Raw genomic sequence first — 16,614 nt, 5'->3', positions numbered from 1 at the left:
GTGACCTTGCTCAACTCATTTATTGGTTTTAATAGACTTTTTTTTTTTTGGTGTGTGGATTCTTTAGATTTTTCTGTATATGAGTGTGTCATCTGTGAATAGAGACAGAGATACTGTTACTTCTTCCTTTCCAGCCTGGATGTCTTTTATTTCTACTTCTTGCCTAATTGTCCTGGCTAGAACCTCCATTGCAGTGTTGAATAGAAGGGGTGAGAGCAGATCTCTTTATCTTGTTGCTGATTGTAGGGGAAACATTCAGTCTTTCACCATTAAGCATGATATTAGTTGTGAGTTTTTCATAGATATTCTATATCAGGTGAGAAAGCTCCCTTTTACTCCTGGTTTGTTGATTGTTTTATCATGAAGGGGTTTTTTACCAAATGCTTTTTCTATGGCTATTGAGTTGATCATAGGTAGTGTTTTTCCTTCTGAATAGTTTTAAGAAGGGCCTCCTGCCAGTAGTTACGTCTGACTCTAGTCCCAACTTATGTATCAACATACCTGGTACGGGAGATATCTGGCTGCTCTTTTTTTTTTCCTGTGTCTAGTCTGACTAGAACACTATTATTAAAATTGTTATTATTATTTTTTGTAAATAGGTAATACGTACAAACGATAAAAAAGAATCATTTAGGAAAAAGTCAACCATGACAAGCAAGTCTCTCCCACTCTGACACCCTGGTTACCTTCCCCTTTAGCAACCGCTATGCTCATTTCCTGGAATATTGAGGTGCTTTCCTGCTAGGAGGGCCAAGGTGAATAGTTGCCCCAGAGACTTTATGGCCTGAAAATCCTCAAGTATTTTCTATGTGGCCCTTTACAGAAAAAGTATGCTGATTCCTAATTTTTTTTTTTTTTAGTCTCCTACCATTTCAAAGGATGCTGCTATGATATACTATGATATTGTTGTGTAAATGTCATTTTATACTTGTGAGTTTTGGTAGAGTGAATTCCTATAAGTGGAATTGCTAGGTCTTACTGTCTCAGCATTTGTCATTTTCATAGATACTACCACACAGCTCTCTTGATAACTTGAACCAGTTTACATTTTCTCCAACAATGCATGCTTGAGCCTGTTCCCGTAGCCTCGCACTAACGGTGCGCTAATAATTTGATACTTGCCAATCTGATAACTGAAACATGGTACTCGTAATTTGCGTTCTTCTTATTATGAATAAGGTTTAGCATATTTTCTGAAGCCAACAGTTAAAAAATCAAAAAGCGAAGAACAAACAACTCCTTCTGAGCCCTTACTAGGCAAGTCGACTCAGGACTCAGGGCCTGGTCACCAACACCACGCGGGATGCCGGGCGTGGCCGGGGCTGGAGTGGGTGGCCGCGGAGCCCTCGGTTCCCCCCATTCCCTCCCAGCCGCGGAGCCCCGCCCCGAGTCCGCCTCTGGCGGGCCCGGGCGGAGCACGTAGCCCAGTGGGCGGTGCTGCGCTGCCTGATTTATTCCCGTCCAGGAGAAGGAGTGAGAACCGCCGGGTCTGAACAGCCCAAGCGCCGGGTCTCGGGCCCGCATCTCCACACCATGCCGTGCCCCCGTTTGCTGGCCGCGCTCTGCGGCGCTCTCCTCTGCGCCTCGGGACTCTTCGCCTTCTCCGGTGAGTCGATCGCGCCGCCCTCTCGCCCTCGCCCCTCCTCTCCGCGCCGCTCGGAAGTTCGCCGCCGCGCCCTCCCTCAACTTACAGTGTTTACAAACTTGGTCAAAGAGCCGGCGCCGAGCTGAGGGGCGACCTCTACGGCTGCGCCCGGGAGGGAGGCGGGGATGCTCTCGGCCTCTCCTGCTGTCTCCGCGCCTGAGGGCTTTTGGCCGGTGATAGAGGCTTGAGCTCTGGGCGGGGTCTCGGGACACTGGGTGACAGCCCAGCCTCCCCCAGGGAGATGGCTTACACAGAACAAAGGAATCTGCTGTGTAGGGCCTCTCTTTTCCCATCTGTAAAATGAGGCCATTGAACTGTGTCTGACTCGCGCACTCCTCCCCCCAGGAAGTTTCTAGGACTCTTGTATTGATAAGTCTTCTCCAGCCAACTTTCCCTGGTAACTCCCTTCCCAGCCCTGGCGGCTGGTCAGTTCACTGGAATTTTATCTTTTGCTTAAAAGTAGGTGTCTGGTCAGATAAGCGAAGGGCTGGGGAGTCGGTGGAATGGAAGGGCCTCCAGCTGGGACCCAAGAGGGGGCGAGGAGCCTGAGGAGGGACTTGGAAAAGGGCTCCCTCCTGAGGTGGCGGGTCCTGACTACCCCCCTCCCCCTGCGGCCTTGGGCTGCTGCTTTATCTTCCTTGGTCCTCCTCCCCCGCCTAGGACGCATCCTGCTGGCAGCTGGGCCTCCAGCAGGGTGGTCATGAGGATGCCCTATTTGCTTCACAGTGGGCTGAGGAAAGGGTGCCCACGGGGTGGGGGGAGATGGCAAAGACTCTGCAGGCACCCCCTCCATCATTTTCTCATAGAAATAGGATCGGCTGAAGCAAGTTGGGGGTGGGAGGGTGGGTCCCAGATGAGCCCTGGCTCTGCCACCCGGTGCCAGTCTGACCCCCAGGCCTGGAGTGGAAGCCTCAGGGCACTCCGAGCTCCCCCGAGACATGGAGAGCTGGCTGGGTCTTAAAAGTCCCTTGCCACCCCTCTCTGGCCCCAGAGTCTGAGCCCTGTCAAAATGTCCCTGGGGAAGTCTCCCAAAGAGGGTAGGACCCTGACATCCCAAAGGTGGTTTTGCGGAGGGTGACCTGGCTTTGTGGAAAGGGGGAAGTACCACAGCTGCAGTGTGCAGGTGAGTCAATCAAGGGCCTGCCAGGTAGGGGAGACCTTTCCCTTTCCCTTTTTCCCACTCACCTGCTTTGCCCTGGAGCAGTACAGGGAGAGGGCACTTTGGGAGGGGGAGAGAGGGGAGTTAGACCTTGCCAGGTCGGGAGCCCAGGGCTCTGGCCATTCTCAAGCCTCTGCTGCGGCAGCGCGGGCCGCCTGTCAGGTCAGGGAGGGGATTAACCTGCTATTTAAAGCCAATGACTAATAGCTCATTGGGAGCCACCTTAAGCTCCGGAGGCCCATGCTGAGGTGGAGCTCTGAGGCCTCCATCGCTCATTAACAGTGTTCCCTTCCCTGGAGCCCCGGCCCAGGTCTTTGGGGCTTTGGGATCTCAGGGGGGCCTCCAGCCTGGGATGGCTTGACTCTGCAGGGAGGAAAAACGATGTCTCATGTTTTACCCCAAATGACGGGTTTGGGTGTGGGGTCTGAGGCAGCCCTTCTGGGATGCTAAGGTCAGCTGGAAGGTGCTCCACAGGCCTGGTTGACCTAGTAGGCTGAAGTTCACTTGAGTCAAGGGACTGGGGACAGGCTAACAGTGCACATCTGTCATCCAGGCCCCCAGCGAGAAGCTGTGATGTCCTGTCTAGCCCTCTTCCTACCTCTAGTCGTTGTCCAGTTTTTCTCAAATCTGCCCTTCCTTCTCACCCCTTCGCCTGACTTCCTGTCTTACAAGGAGGCCTGTGACAGCCTCCTTGATGCTCTCCTGGTTTCCTACCTCACCTGCTCCTGTCATATTTCCACACAGAGCCAGAGGGATCTTTGTGTAGCCACAGGTTGCCTCCCCACCCTGGGCAGCACATCCACATCTCTGCAGATGGCCTTTTCTTGACATTCTCCATCCCCAACTAAGAAATGGCTTCTCCACTCCCACCTCATGCTTGAGAATCTGACTTTTTTTTTTCCTGGTGGGCGATGGTGGGGAGACTAAAGGAAGGTTAAGAGCCCTTGTTCTGCTGGATGAAAAGTCTAAACTTGTCATTCTTAAGAGTCCCTACCAGTCTCCCTTTTCAGTGATGTCTTACTGTTCTCCAGCATACCATGTCCTCTGTGCTTCTGCTTTTCTGAAGAAAGTTCTTTCCTCCTTCCCCAGCCCGACACCCTCCCACTCTGACTTTTTTTTTTTTTTTTTTTTTTGCCATGCCACAGGGCATGTGGGATCTTAGTTCCCTGACCAGGGATCGAACCTGTGCCTCCTGCATTGGAAGCACAGAGTCTTTACCACTGGACCACCAGGGAAGTCCCTTCCTTTCTGTTTTAAACTAGCTCAAATGTCCCCACCTCTGAAACTTCCTGCTCCCTGGCAGAAACCATCCTCTGCTGGCCCCTCATGCAGGCTTCTGTCAGAGCTCTGACACCCTCTTCATTACGTGGTGACTTGTCCACCTCTTTCCTCTGGCTTCTCGAGGCCTAGACTGCATCTGATTTCTCTGTCTCAGGGGCCCATGACGTACATGGTAGTTGGCACCCCAGATATTTACTCAATGAACGACTTGTTCCTGACTCAGAACTGTCATTGCAGGTGACTTCTGTGACTCCAGCCAGTGCCTGCATGGTGGGACCTGCTTGTTGGACCAGGACAAAACCCCCCCCTTCCACTGCCTCTGCCCTGAAGGCTTCACGGGCCTCATATGCAACGAGACTGAGAGAGGTACCCGCCCTGGGCCATACCTGCCACTTCCCACTGGCTCCCAGTTGCAGCCCAGGCTGCTGGGCTGAGCTCCTCCCGAAGTGGACACTGGTCCCCAGCACCCCTCCTGTTGCTCGCCAGCTTTTCCCTGGAAGCTCCCAGGCCACTTGGAAAGCTGGGTGCTTCCTTCACTTGGGCTGACTCACCTACCTGTGACCCTTCTTGGCTCCAGGCTGGCCCAGGCCCCATGGGGCAGATTGGGAGGGGGGAGGGGCGAGATGGTTGGGGGAGGTGGACAGTGGGCCGAGTTTGGGCAGAGGGTCCTTTTGGGCTTGGCCCATGTGCTGCTGCCTGGCCCCAGCTCCTTCCTGATCACCTGCCCATCTCACCTGCCTCCCTCTTCCCAGGTCCCTGTTTCCCAAATCCCTGCCACAATGATGCCGAATGCCAGGTGACTGACGACTTCCACCGAGGGGATGTCTTCACCCAGTACATCTGCAAGTGCCCTCTTGGCTACACAGGCATCCACTGTGAGATCGGTGAGTATCTGGGGGTGCCTGTTCCAGGGGGCAGACCCTGAGCCACAGTCCTGGCAGCCCAGGCAGTGTGCTGGCCTTATTCCTGCGTCAGGGTGCATTGAGGCCGGGGTGGTGTCGGAGGGAGGGGCGGGGGACCCTGTTGTCCCTCCCCAGGCTTCTTCCTGCCTGGCCTTCTCTCCTGGGACTGCAGGCCGGGCCTGATGTCCCTGCAGGGGAGTGAGGGCTGGTAGTAACTCTAGAGGTCGTGGGAGTGTTATTTTCTGTCACCATGAACCAGACACACAGCATTAGGGTAAAATCTTGGCCTTTTTCTACCAAGAGGGGAAAACCAACAGATTCTTAATCTTTTGGGGCCCAGGAGGTTACTTAATAAGGTTTGAGCCTCAGGATCTGACAGTTCTGGCCCAGGTTTGACCTCTGGCTTCATCACAGAGCTCTGAGAAGAGGGAGAGGCCTGGGCAGGCTGGGTCATCCCCTCACGGCCAGGCGCTCAGGGGCCCTGCATGTGCACAGGGGCTGACCCGCCTGGCCTGCTTGGTCATCCACGCGGCCACAGAATGGCGCTGGGCGGGTACCCGGCAGACCTGGCCAGCGTTGTCTGTGCACGCCGTCTCCCTCCTGGCCTGGCTGGGGTCCCTGCCACAAACCAGGAGTCCTCCTCACTTGCCGTGGGGTGGGCGAGGCCATGTCTAGGTACAGGGGTGGGGGGAGTAGGGGTGGCGGTGCCAGACGTCTGCAGTTCGGTGGGTCTGTCACTGAGCACTGTGGGCAGGGGCAGGCCGTCCTGGTTTAGGCAGATGTGGAGCTGGGCTCCAGGAGGAGGAGGGAGGGCAGGGCCAGCCCGGTGGGAGCCGGCTCCTGGGGGAGAGCAGATGAAGCACCTGTGAAGCCCTGCATGTTAGAGGAGACAGCCCTGAGGGCCTGGGCCCTGGGCCCTGGGCTGAGGCTGATGTGTCTGAGATACTGGGTAGAGGAATGCAGGGGGGTGGGGTCGCCAAGGCCAACGGAGCCCTGGGTGGGGCCAGGTGGGCCCACTGATTATGGTGCTGGGAGCCCAGGTAACCCTGGGTGTGCCTGACCCCTCCTTATCTGTTACATGGTGTGTTTCCTTGGAGCCCACCAGGACCACACAGGCCCAAAGAATGCACGTTTGGGGCCCTCTGGGTGTGGGATGGGGGCTGTGTGGACAGAGCAGAGCAGACCTGGGCTCAGGTCTCTGCTCAGCTAGTGGCCGGCTCTGATCTCGGGTGTGTGGCCTCCCTTGTGCCTCACTCTCCCTGCGAGAATGTCAGACACCAAGCTTGGCGTGAGCCTGGGGTGTTGGAATAAGAATTGACCTGTCCCGGCTTCTCTGCTTAGGAGCTGAGCCCCAGGCACACAGGCTCGGCCCCCAAGGACCATGTCGCTTGGCCAGGGGCAGCTTCCCAGATGGCTGGGTCAGGACCAGTAGCTAGAAGGGGCAAAGGGTATGAGGGAAAACAGAATGGCACTCACACCCCATCCAGAAAACTCCTGCCAGTGGGATTCTAGAAAACTCCAGGCAGATGTGCTTCTTGCTTTACGTGCAGTATGAGTACTGTTCACTGCTGTCTGAGGCGTTGCTTCTTCCAAAGCCATCCTCCTGGGGGAGCCAGGGACTGGGCTGGGTGTGGCCTTCCTCCTGATGGGGCGGGGGCACGAAGGAAGAGGAGGCCACGCTGGTATTCACTCATCAGCCCACCCCCACCTCAAATAATGGCTGCTCCATATCCTGTAAAAACGAGACCACCTACTGCAGCCTGATGGGGGACACCAGCTACCAGTCACAGCAGTACCATGAGTGCTGGCCTGCCCTAGAACCTTCTGGCAGCCCAGGGTCCCGACCCCCAGTGACTCTGCCCGGCCCCTCTCTTCCTCACTGTGCACCTTGTCTTGGTACCTCCTCCTTGGCCCTCATTGTCCCTTCATGGTCTCTGCTCTGGGTCCCCGGCAGAGGCCACACTGTCTTGTTCTTGTGTCCTCTGGGCCCCGCCTGCTCGGGTGGCCCTCTGACTGCCCCCTCCCCCCTCAGTCTGCACCTCGCCGCTGGGCATGGAGACGGGCGCTATCGCCAACTCCCAGATCTCCGCTTCATCCATGCACTTGGGTTTCATGGGTCTGCAGCGCTGGGCCCCGGATCTGGCCCGCCTGCACCTCACGGGCATTGTCAACGCATGGACATCCAGCAACTACGACAGAAACCCCTGGATCCAGGTATGGAAGGGACAGCTCAGGGGTGCATAGCGTGATGGAAATGGAGAAGGTGAGATGAGTGCACCTGCATTTGGGGGTCACCACGGGAGGGTTCATAACCGGGGTCCAGGTAGCATGGTAGCAGGTTCCCACGGGTGAAGTATCTTTAAGTAGAAGGCAGCTTTGGGGGGCCTGGAGTGCGTGGGTAGGATGAGGGGGAGTGAACGCTAGGCTGTAGAGGGGCTCTTTGCACTGTACGAGGCCTCTGGAAGCTTGTCCTTGTGTGCTTCCCTGAGCACTGGGTCCAAAACCTGGAGAGAGCCAGATGAGAAAGCCACCGTTATTTGTCCTGCTTGGGTTGTTCTCCTTCTGGGCTGGGGGAGTGATGGGGGTGAAAAGAACCTGGGAGATAGGGGTTCTGTCCTTCCTGTCCTGGTCCAGGTGAACCTGATGCGGAAGATGCGGGTGACAGGCGTGGTGACGCAGGGTGCTAGCCGCGCAGGCAGTGCCGAGTACCTGAAGAGTTTCAAGGTGGCCTACAGCACCAATGGGCGCAAGTTCCAGTTCATCCAGGGTGCAGGGGACTCTGGAGATAAGGTGAGGTTTGTTGTGAGCCCTAAAGAAGGGCTGTGGTCAGCAACCCCTGGGGCTCCAGCGCTGTTTGAGGGCCCCCGATGAGGTGAGGGTGTCCTGGGTGATTGGCCATGAGGTGGGTTTTCAGGTGTATCTTGGTTTGAAGAATTTGGGAAACCCAGATTGTGCCCATGCTGTGTGGTTAAAAGTAATAGCCCCACTTTATAGATAAGAATAGTGAGACTCAAAAAGGTTCAATGACTTGTTGAGGGTGGTGGTAGTGGTGGATGTGGGATGCATTCAGAGCTGTCAGGGATACCATGTACAGTCATACAGGTTGTACACTGCTCAAGGGTGTCATTACTAAGTCAGCACCATTCATGTCATGTTTGTGTACTTCTCTCTGTGGGAAAATTGTTATAAAAAAGTCTTTTCAGAAAGGAGTACCTTTCCTAATTTGCACAGAGGCACCCTATAGATCATAGGTGGCCCTGTGTGAAAGATGGGGGTTTATGCCCAGGCCCCATAGAGACTAAGGAAGATCTGAAAAGGGGAATTTGTGTGGAGGGCTGTGAGGTGGCCAGAGGAAGGGCTGAGCCCCTCCTGGCTCTGCTAAGCCCACCTCTGCCTCCAGGCCCAAAGAGGAAGGGGAGACCACCCCAGAAAGTGGGACTGCCCACACTGACCCACTCCTCCAATCTGCCTCTTCCTTCCTAGATATTTATGGGTAATGTGGACAACAGCGGCCTGAAGGTCAACCTGTTTGAAACCCCTCTGGAGGTGCAGTATGTGAGACTGGTGCCCATGATCTGCAACCGGGGCTGCACCCTTCGCTTTGAGCTCCTTGGCTGTGAGTTGAATGGTGAGTGCTGGAGGCTCTGTAATCCTCGGAGATGGCTTTCCCTGCCCCCTCTTTTCTCAGCCAAGCTGAGCTGAGTAGGGTGGCAGCAAGGCCCAGGAACCTGGGCTCTCACAGGAGATGGCCACAAAAGGGATCACCTGGCCATCAGCAGTCCTGCCCAGGTGTTTGCTCTTTGCTGGTTGGTAGAGGAAAAAAGACACCACTTCAATTTTCAAAATATTTTCACTTACTCTGATTGGTTCCTTGAGCTTCTAGAACATGTAGCATTAGTTCTGTTTTGCAGATGTCAGTTCCATGAGGACAAGGAGTTTGTTTTGTCCACTGCTGCATTCCCAGGGCCTAGAACAGAGCCTGGCTCATAGGCACTCAATAAATATTGATGGATGAGTGAGTGAATGAATGAATGAGGAAAATGAGGCCCAGATAAATTGTTTATCAGAGGCACACAGCTGGTAGGTATTAAAAGTTGGTCTGAATCCCTGGGCTTCTGACACCTACCCATCCACTTCCCCCAAACCTGTAGCCAGCATTCAAGAGAAACATGGGGACTTCTAGGGTCATAGGGCTGGAGATGGTACTTTTTTTTTTTTTTTAAGATTTTTTTTGATGAGGACAATTTTTAAAGTTTTTATTGATTTTGTTACAATATTGTTTCTGTTTTATGTTTTGGTTTTTTGGCTGAGAGGCATATGGGATCTTAGCTCCATGACCAGGGATCGAACTTGCACCCCCTGCATTGGAAGGTGAAGTCTTAACCACTGGACCTCCAGGGAAGTCCCCTGGGGATGGTGATTCTTGTTGCTCTTTCCGGAGAGATTCTCAGATGGAGGGATGGGGGACCAGGAGGGGATAGGTTTCTGCTGAGTCATAAAAAATCTCACCACTGGAGAAGGTCAGGGTGCAGAGGTTGGACTGAGGGCCTTGTCTCTGCCCAGCTCAGCCCAGCCTTGCCTTCTTCTCTTGAGGTCTGGATATTTCCCTCTTTTTGCAGCCACAGTGCCACCTCCTGGCCACCGGCAGAACTGTAGGGCTCACTAGGTAGAGCTGCAGAGCAGAGGTGGCTCTCTGTCTTTCTAGTCTTAACCGAAGACCCACCCTCTGCTCCCCCTCCCAAGCTCTGTGGAACCTCTTTCTGTCATCCCGTTTTAGTTACTGCCCAATACCACTCAGAGCTCAGTTCAGTGACTTTCTGTGTTTAGTCTTTTTTTTAAAAGTATGAACTTGAGCCAGCATATTCTTGCTCCCAGGGTCACTGCTTTTTGAGCCTAATTGTTCTTTTTTTTTAAAAAAAATATTTATTTATTTATTTAGGCTGCTCCAGGTCTTAGTTGTGGCATGCATGTGGGATCTAGTTCCCTGACCAGGGATCGAACCTAGGCCCCCTGCATGGGGAGCATGGAGTCTTAACCACTGGACCACCAGGGAAGTTCCCCAAGCCTAACTGTTTTAAGTAGGGAGTTAAAGACTTTGCCTTTTGCTAAAAGGAAATTCAGGCAATTGCTAAGGGACATAGTCAGGTCTGGGGCCCCCCACCCTGGGCTTCTCTCCCTGGAGTCCCTCACTACTCACTGTCATAGTCTGAAGCCTTTGGCTAATTGCCGGCCTAGGCCTGTCACAGCAGGTTACCTCCAAGGCCAAGAGAGGGTGAGTCTGGTGAGCCGAGGAAGTGAAGTTGTTCTGTCTGCTTCCCTCCAGGACTGGACCATCTCCTTTCCCTTGTAGGCATTCCGGTCACCTGGAGAGAGTGTTGGTGTGTGCCTGTGTGCACATGCGTGGGGTTGAGGTCTGGGCATTTCTGGGCATGCCCTGCACCAGGATTCCTCTTCACCAGCAGGCAAGGTGTCCTTGGTGAATTGATTAGTTATTTAACTCAGTAGACATTTATTAAGATATTTATTAAGCTCCTTCTGAGTACCTGGCTCTAGGGAGCAATATAGGTGAGATCCCTGACCTCATGGAAATTGCATTCTAATGAGGGAGACTGATGTGAGACAAGGAGCAAATAAAAGAAAGGTCAGATAGCAGCAAGAACTATGAAGGAAACATTAGAGGGAGATGCGATGAGGGTGATTTGGGGTGAAGAGAGGGAACAGCATGGGGACTGCTGTGTTGGGATGACATTTGAGTAGAGGCTTGAATGATGGAGATCAAGGCGTGTGAAGAACTTGGAAAGGTCATCCCAGGCAAGGAATTGACACGTATGAAGGCCCTGGGTCATGTGAAGGATAGAAGGGAGGCCAATGGAGCTGGAGCCTAGAGAATGAGGGGTAGCTTGGTGGGTGATGAGGCTGGAGAGGTGGGCAGAGATGGACCAGGCAGGGGCCACGTAGACCACTTTAAGGATTCAGGTCTTTATCCTGAGAACAAGGGGTAGCCATTGTGGAGGGAGTGCTAATAGGACAGCTAATAGGACACGATTAGAGTTGGGTCTAGAAGAGATCCCTTAGGCTGTATAGGGAGAATGGGGGCAGAGGGCCATTGTGAGTGAGGGGAGAGACATGTGGGAAGATAAGGTGGCTTGGATCAGGGTGGTGGAGTCAATGGATTGGGCAGGTTAGAGCCTTCTACTAAAGTGAGCTCCATGGACCAGCAGGATGAGCGTCATGTGGGAGCTTGTAGAAATGCAAACTCCCAGCCCCACCCTTGACTTTCTGAGACAGAATCCTCATATTAACAAGGTCCCTAGGTGATCTGTGAGAAGCACTGCTCTGTACCTCATTTTATAGGTGGGGAGTCTGAGGAGCAGAGAGGGGAGGGACTTCCCAGGGTCATGTAGCGAGTGGTGGAGCTGACAGTCCTGCTCTCGGTTTGATGCCCTGCCCAGTGCATTTTATGTGGAAGGCTGTCTGACATGCCGTAAGTGATGGGGGCATGAACTGCTGGAAGCAGATGATCTGTAGAAGGGTCCACCGTGGGCAAATGATGCCTTGACGTCCCCTGCAGCATGCTCCAGCCTTGGGCCGGCCTCATGGCCCTCCAGGTCTGGAGCCGTGGGATGAGCCACCTCCCAGACTCTCTCTGTGGGAGCAGGTTGGAGGTTACCTGGTGCACCACCGTCACGAGGAGATGGTATGATTGGTCGGCATCAGCACACTCTGGAGGCAAATATCTTCAGTGGCAAGGGAGCGAGCGTGTGGGAAGACAGTGAGGTAAAGCACTGGGTACTATAGTCAGCTCCCAGATGGAGCCATGACTTTCCAAGCCCACTCTCCCACTCCTGATTTTGCAAAGGGACAGGCAGTTGTGCAGTGGTGATTCTGCCACGTGTGAGACACGCCCATTGTTCCTTTGGGAGTTTTATCTCCTGCCCGTTCCCAACTGTTCTGGCCACCTGCAGGTGCAGAACAGCCTGGCACATTCCTGAGTGTTTGGAGCAGGCCTGAGTGAAACCAAGGCCAGCTTCTCAGGTAGCCCTCCCAGGCCTCTCTGACAGCATGCCAGGTAGTGAGTGTGTGAAGGCCCTCTGGGAGGGGCTGTGGAGCAGGGATACAGGGTTGTTCCTGAGCCCCAGGAATTCTGACTTTTCGGCTTCCACCTTCTAGAGAGCAGGAATGTTGTCCTGCTCATCGCTGGGTCACCACCAGGCAGACCTTCACGGCTCTGGGTGGGTGCAGGAATGGTGGACATAGTGTCACAGTGTGACATGGTGATTAGGAGTGTGTGTGTGTGTGTGTGTGTGAGAGAGAGAGAGACTTGGGCACAATGCTTAATGTCTCTCAGCCTCAGTTTTCTCATCTGTGGAATGGGGTTACTAATATCCTCTTCGTTCCAGTTTTTGTGTGGTAGATTAAATGACTGAAATCAGCATTGAGTCAGTGAGATGGTTGTTATTAGTACTCTTGACAGTTATCCTAGGACTCAGCGGTGTGAGTAGCAGCTGTACTGTAGGAGTAAAAGAGGAAGTGCTGTGAGTCCAGAGGAGGGAGAAGTCCCACCCAAGTGAGGTGGTCAGGGCAGGCTTCTTGGAGGAGGTGTCCCATGAGTCAGGCTTGAAGGAGGGTGGAGGTGGTGGATCAAAGCCTGCCGTGGTGCAGAGGGAGAAGAGCGGTGGGTGATCTGTGCAGAGCAAGTGAGGGGCGTGGGGTGGGAGCTGAGCTGAGGAGTGGGTGGGGCTGTCAGTAAGCAAATAGAATGGTTGGCCCTAAAAGGTGGAAGGATCTTCTGTCTGTTGGCCAAGAGGATGCCAGAGGTCGGTCAGGAGCCACAGAGTTCTTTCCCCTTCACCACCTCACGCTCACACCCCTGGGAGGCTGTGGACCCCAGATCTGGGTGACAGCACCCCCCTTGTTGGCAGGATGCGCTGAACCCCTAGGCCTGAAGGACAACACCATCCCCAGCAAGCAGATCACAGCCTCCAGCTTCTACAAAACCTGGGGCCTCAGTGCCTTTAGCTGGTATCCCTCCTATGCGCGGCTGGATAATCAGGGCAAGTTCAACGCCTGGACCGCCCAGACCAACAGTGCCTCTGAGTGGCTGCAGGTGGGTCAGGCTCCCTCTGGGGTGCAGGGCTGGGGTAGGCTGGCATTGGGTGGGTTTGGGTGGGGCTGTTGGATCTATGACCCTGGCCCAGCTCAGGCTGCTTCTCCCCAGAGGGAGTTTCTGCATGGCCCTGATTGTGTTCGGCTTTTCTCCTTCTTCCTCTTATATCCCCACCTTTCTTCTGATTCTGTAACTCAGAGCGGGGATGGTGGGGGAGCTCAGTGCTGCTTCCATCAAGGCCCCCAGCCCAGCTGGTGAGTGTGTGTGTGTGTGTGTGTGTGTGTGTGTGTGTGTGTGTGTGTGTGTGTGTGTGTGTGTGTGTGTGTAGGGGAAGGGCCACCTCCACTGGCTGCCACAGGGTGATAAGGCTGAGCCCACAAACAGCAGGGCAGGACGGAGGAGGGACACCTCAGGATTTCTCTGCCTGCACTCAGAGGATGCTCTCTAACTTGCTGTCTGAGAACACACCATGTGACAGCCCTTGGATTTCATTGAAATTGGGAAGCACAGGAGAGTCATGGAAAACCAGAACATCCACTCATTTTATAGATGAGGAAACTGGGTCCCGGCAGGGTGAGGATTTGCCTGGGTCTCACCTGCGTGTTGGCAGTGAGTTGGGTTTGCAGCCTGGGTCTTGGCACTGCCTGCACAGCTGGCGGCTCCCTGGGATGGGCAGGGAACTGGGGGGCAGGAGGGGCATCTCTAGGCCCCAACAAGCACATTAGCCTGTGGGGCTGGGTTCCATGAAGAGCTGCCTGCCTTTGGAGTCCCTCAGGACCAATGTCAGGCTGTGGACAGCCCTGCAGGGGCCTCAGGAGCAGATCATGTCCCTATAGGCTATGGCCTCCCCTGTCCCTGTTCCTATCCTGTGAGGGGTTGGCAGTGAGTTGGCTGGAGCCCAGCCTCTGAAATCTGAGCTTCATTGCAGCAAAGTGCTTAACAGTGTCTGACAAAGTAGGTGGGATTATTTATGCCCATTTCATAGATGGAAAATGGAGGCTCTGCCAAGTGAAGTACTTTTCCCAAAACTAGATTGTCTGCCCAGTGTGTCTGCCTTTTCCCACCTTACTGGAGATGGTCCAGGCGAAGAAGATGGGGTGGATTTTTATTTTTCCTGTAGATTGACCTGGGCTCTCAGAAGCAAGTGACAGGCATCATCACCCAGGGGGCCCGAGACTTTGGCCACATCCAATATGTGGCAGCCTACAAGGTGGCCTATGGTGACGATGGTGTGAACTGGACTGAGTACAGTGACCAGGGGGCCGTGGAAAGCAAGGTGAGTGTGTGTCCAGCTGTCCTTCCCTCCCCACTCCAGGGGTGCCCTGCGAGTGGGATCTGGGGCCCTGAGGGGAGGAAGGCTGGCTCTGGGGCCCTCCTGACCCCCTCTCTGTCTCTAGATCTTCCCTGGCAACATGGACAATAATTCCCACAAGAAGAACATGTTTGAGGCGCCTTTCCTGGCTCGCTTTGTGCGCATCCTGCCTGTGGCCTGGCACAACCGCATCACCCTTCGCGTGGAGCTGCTGGGCTGTTAGTGGTAGGCCCGGCTGCAGTGACCGCAAGAGCCGTGGGGGCACCTGCCCCTTTCCTGGTCCTCCTGGCCTTCTGGGCACCTGCTGCCTTTTCCACCCGCCCTCCTGATTGTAGCTGACCTGGGGGCGGGGGTTTCAGTCGTCTCTCCCTCCCTCCCTCCCTCCCTCCCTCCTCCCCCTCCCCCTCCCCCTCCCACGTGCCCCTGGTGCCTACCCCTCATGCCATCCCATTTTCTTAGGCACGGAGGGCATTGAGTAGGTCTGGGACGGACAGGGAAGGGCGACGTAGGGTGCGTGGGTCCTCCCTAGCGCCTCTCCCACACCCCCCATTCGCAAGACCCTGGAGGAATAGGCCCTGAGGCCCCAAGCTGGAGAGTGCTGGTCTCCTGCCCCTCAGCCCTGGGGCATGATGCTGCCACTCTGCTGCTGCCACCTAGCTCCCCGACACTTCCCCCTCATCTCCCTGGAGACCCCTCTTGACCCTCCTCCTGAAGCTGAGAGAGACAGAAGCGGGTGGGGTGGGTCTGTGGAGAGATGGGGGAGGAGGTGGCTGGGCCTGGAGGGCCCTCTGTGCTGGTTCTTCACCACCGAGTACACAGGCAGCTTCCAAAATATATTTATATCACCCACTGAACTCTCGCTGTGGTTCATCATTGCTCCGTCAAAATGGGCTTTGACTTGGGCTGGTGTCCCCACCCTGAGTCCTCCCCAAGCCCCAGCATTCTTGTGTTACCTGCCCGACTATAGAGAGGGAGGAGACTACTTGGGGGGGGGTCCCACTGGAGGGGCCAGGACTCTTCCCCTCAATTCTCCTCCTCCAGACCCATGCAGCCCCAGGGCCATCGCTGCTGCCAGGTGAGTGCCTGGGGCGGGGCCTGTGCAGAGGTTGTCTTCACAAATGCCTTTGCTCCCTTCCCACGCCAGGAAGACAGGCAGGGGCTGCTGGTTTTCCCCTTCGGTCATTGCCATTTTCTTTGCAACTGGAGCGGTGGGCTGGAGAAACTATTAGAAACTCAGTGAACCTGCGCTGCTTTCAGAGCTGCAGGAGCCCCAGGGCAGGGGGGTGGGGGTGGGGGTGGGGGGGTGCAGTGTGGGATGGGAGGGGCCAGGGCTCTGCCAAGTGGGCGGGGCGTTCCTGGCCCGGCACACTGGTTCCTGAGAGGCCACTGGCAACTCCACTCCAGGGCTGGGAGGAGAGCTCCAGGGGTACCCCTCTCCCCCCACCCCCTCACACCATGCAGGGGCCATCAGGAGGTGGCCAGTGGTAGGCAGTGCAGGCCAGTGATCCGGAAGTGGGGCTTGCAGATAAAAGAGGGACTGACTAGCTGGGAAGGGGCATATGAAACCACCCTAGTATTCAACACCTTGGGACACAAGATGGATTTTCCGGAACAGACTTTGGGAGCCATGCCTTTGTACACATAGGCACCTCTAGGCAGCAGATCTGGCCATGTGGCTGTCAAAGGGAGGGTGCGGCTTTGTTGGAAGTTCATCAGAGAAATTAGTCTGGAAGTGGCTCCCCCCCAAGAGCTCCTGTTGCCAGGGCTTCTTGGCTGGGCAGGGATGGAATAAAAGGCCCAGGCTGTGGTCTCTGAATGAACTGGGTTTGTGGGGCTCCCCACCCCTGGGAGTCTATTGGCTCACTTCTTCCTGTTTCAGAGCTCTCCTCTGTGGAGCTGCATGGGTTAGGTTTGAAGTCAGTCTTTCTGGGTGGTTGCTGGCTTTAGGACTCCCTCCTGGGGGCATTTCCTACCACCCAACCTGTTCAGGTCTCTCCTGGGGACTTAGCAGACAGTGGGAGAAACAGCTTTTTCCCTCCTGCGTCTCTGCTCTTGGATGCCTCCCCAATAAGTAACTGCAGCTCGGGCCTTGTTAGAATGCAGGAGTCCCACTTGAAGAGGGGAAACCAAGTGTCACTCCCATCTGTCAATTTGTCCCTCTTTGTGGCATTGAATATTTTCTGTGGGCCAGTCTCACTGGCTGGTTGG

General features: G+C 54.9%; 1 protein-coding gene across 1 annotated transcript; it reads left to right on the top strand.

Annotated features, from left to right (window-relative positions):
* The first annotated feature begins 1,058 nt into the window (after positions 1–1,058).
* On the top strand, positions 1,059–15,260 carry MFGE8 (milk fat globule EGF and factor V/VIII domain containing). The gene is made up of 9 exons (XM_059056474.2): positions 1,059–1,606; positions 4,323–4,451; positions 4,838–4,969; positions 7,020–7,201; positions 7,622–7,777; positions 8,471–8,615; positions 12,910–13,094; positions 14,215–14,370; positions 14,492–15,260. The coding sequence occupies exons 1-9, from the start codon at positions 1,534–1,536 to the stop codon at positions 14,627–14,629; spliced, it is 1,296 nt and encodes a 431-aa protein (XP_058912457.1). The 5' UTR covers positions 1,059–1,533; the 3' UTR covers positions 14,630–15,260.
* Positions 15,261–16,614: the final 1,354 nt, after the last annotated feature.

This window comes from Kogia breviceps, chromosome 3 (genome assembly GCF_026419965.1).
Source record: "Kogia breviceps isolate mKogBre1 chromosome 3, mKogBre1 haplotype 1, whole genome shotgun sequence".
Lineage (NCBI taxonomy): Eukaryota > Metazoa > Chordata > Mammalia > Artiodactyla > Physeteridae > Kogia > Kogia breviceps.
The sequence above is the reverse complement of the archived record's forward strand: the minus strand, read 5'-3'. Positions and strand labels throughout refer to the sequence as shown.

Bases quoted from the DNA above. Each gene is read 5' to 3' on its own strand.
- MFGE8 (XM_059056474.2), top strand. From the start codon at position 1,534: ATGCCGTGCCCCCGTTTGCTGGCCGCGCTCTGCGGCGCTCTCCTCTGC. The intron at 4,970-7,019 runs GTGAGTATCTGG...CTCCCCCCTCAG, and splicing joins AGGCATCCACTGTGAGATCG to TCTGCACCTCGCCGCTGGGC. The intron at 7,778-8,470 runs GTGAGGTTTGTT...CTTCCTTCCTAG, and splicing joins CAGGGGACTCTGGAGATAAG to ATATTTATGGGTAATGTGGA.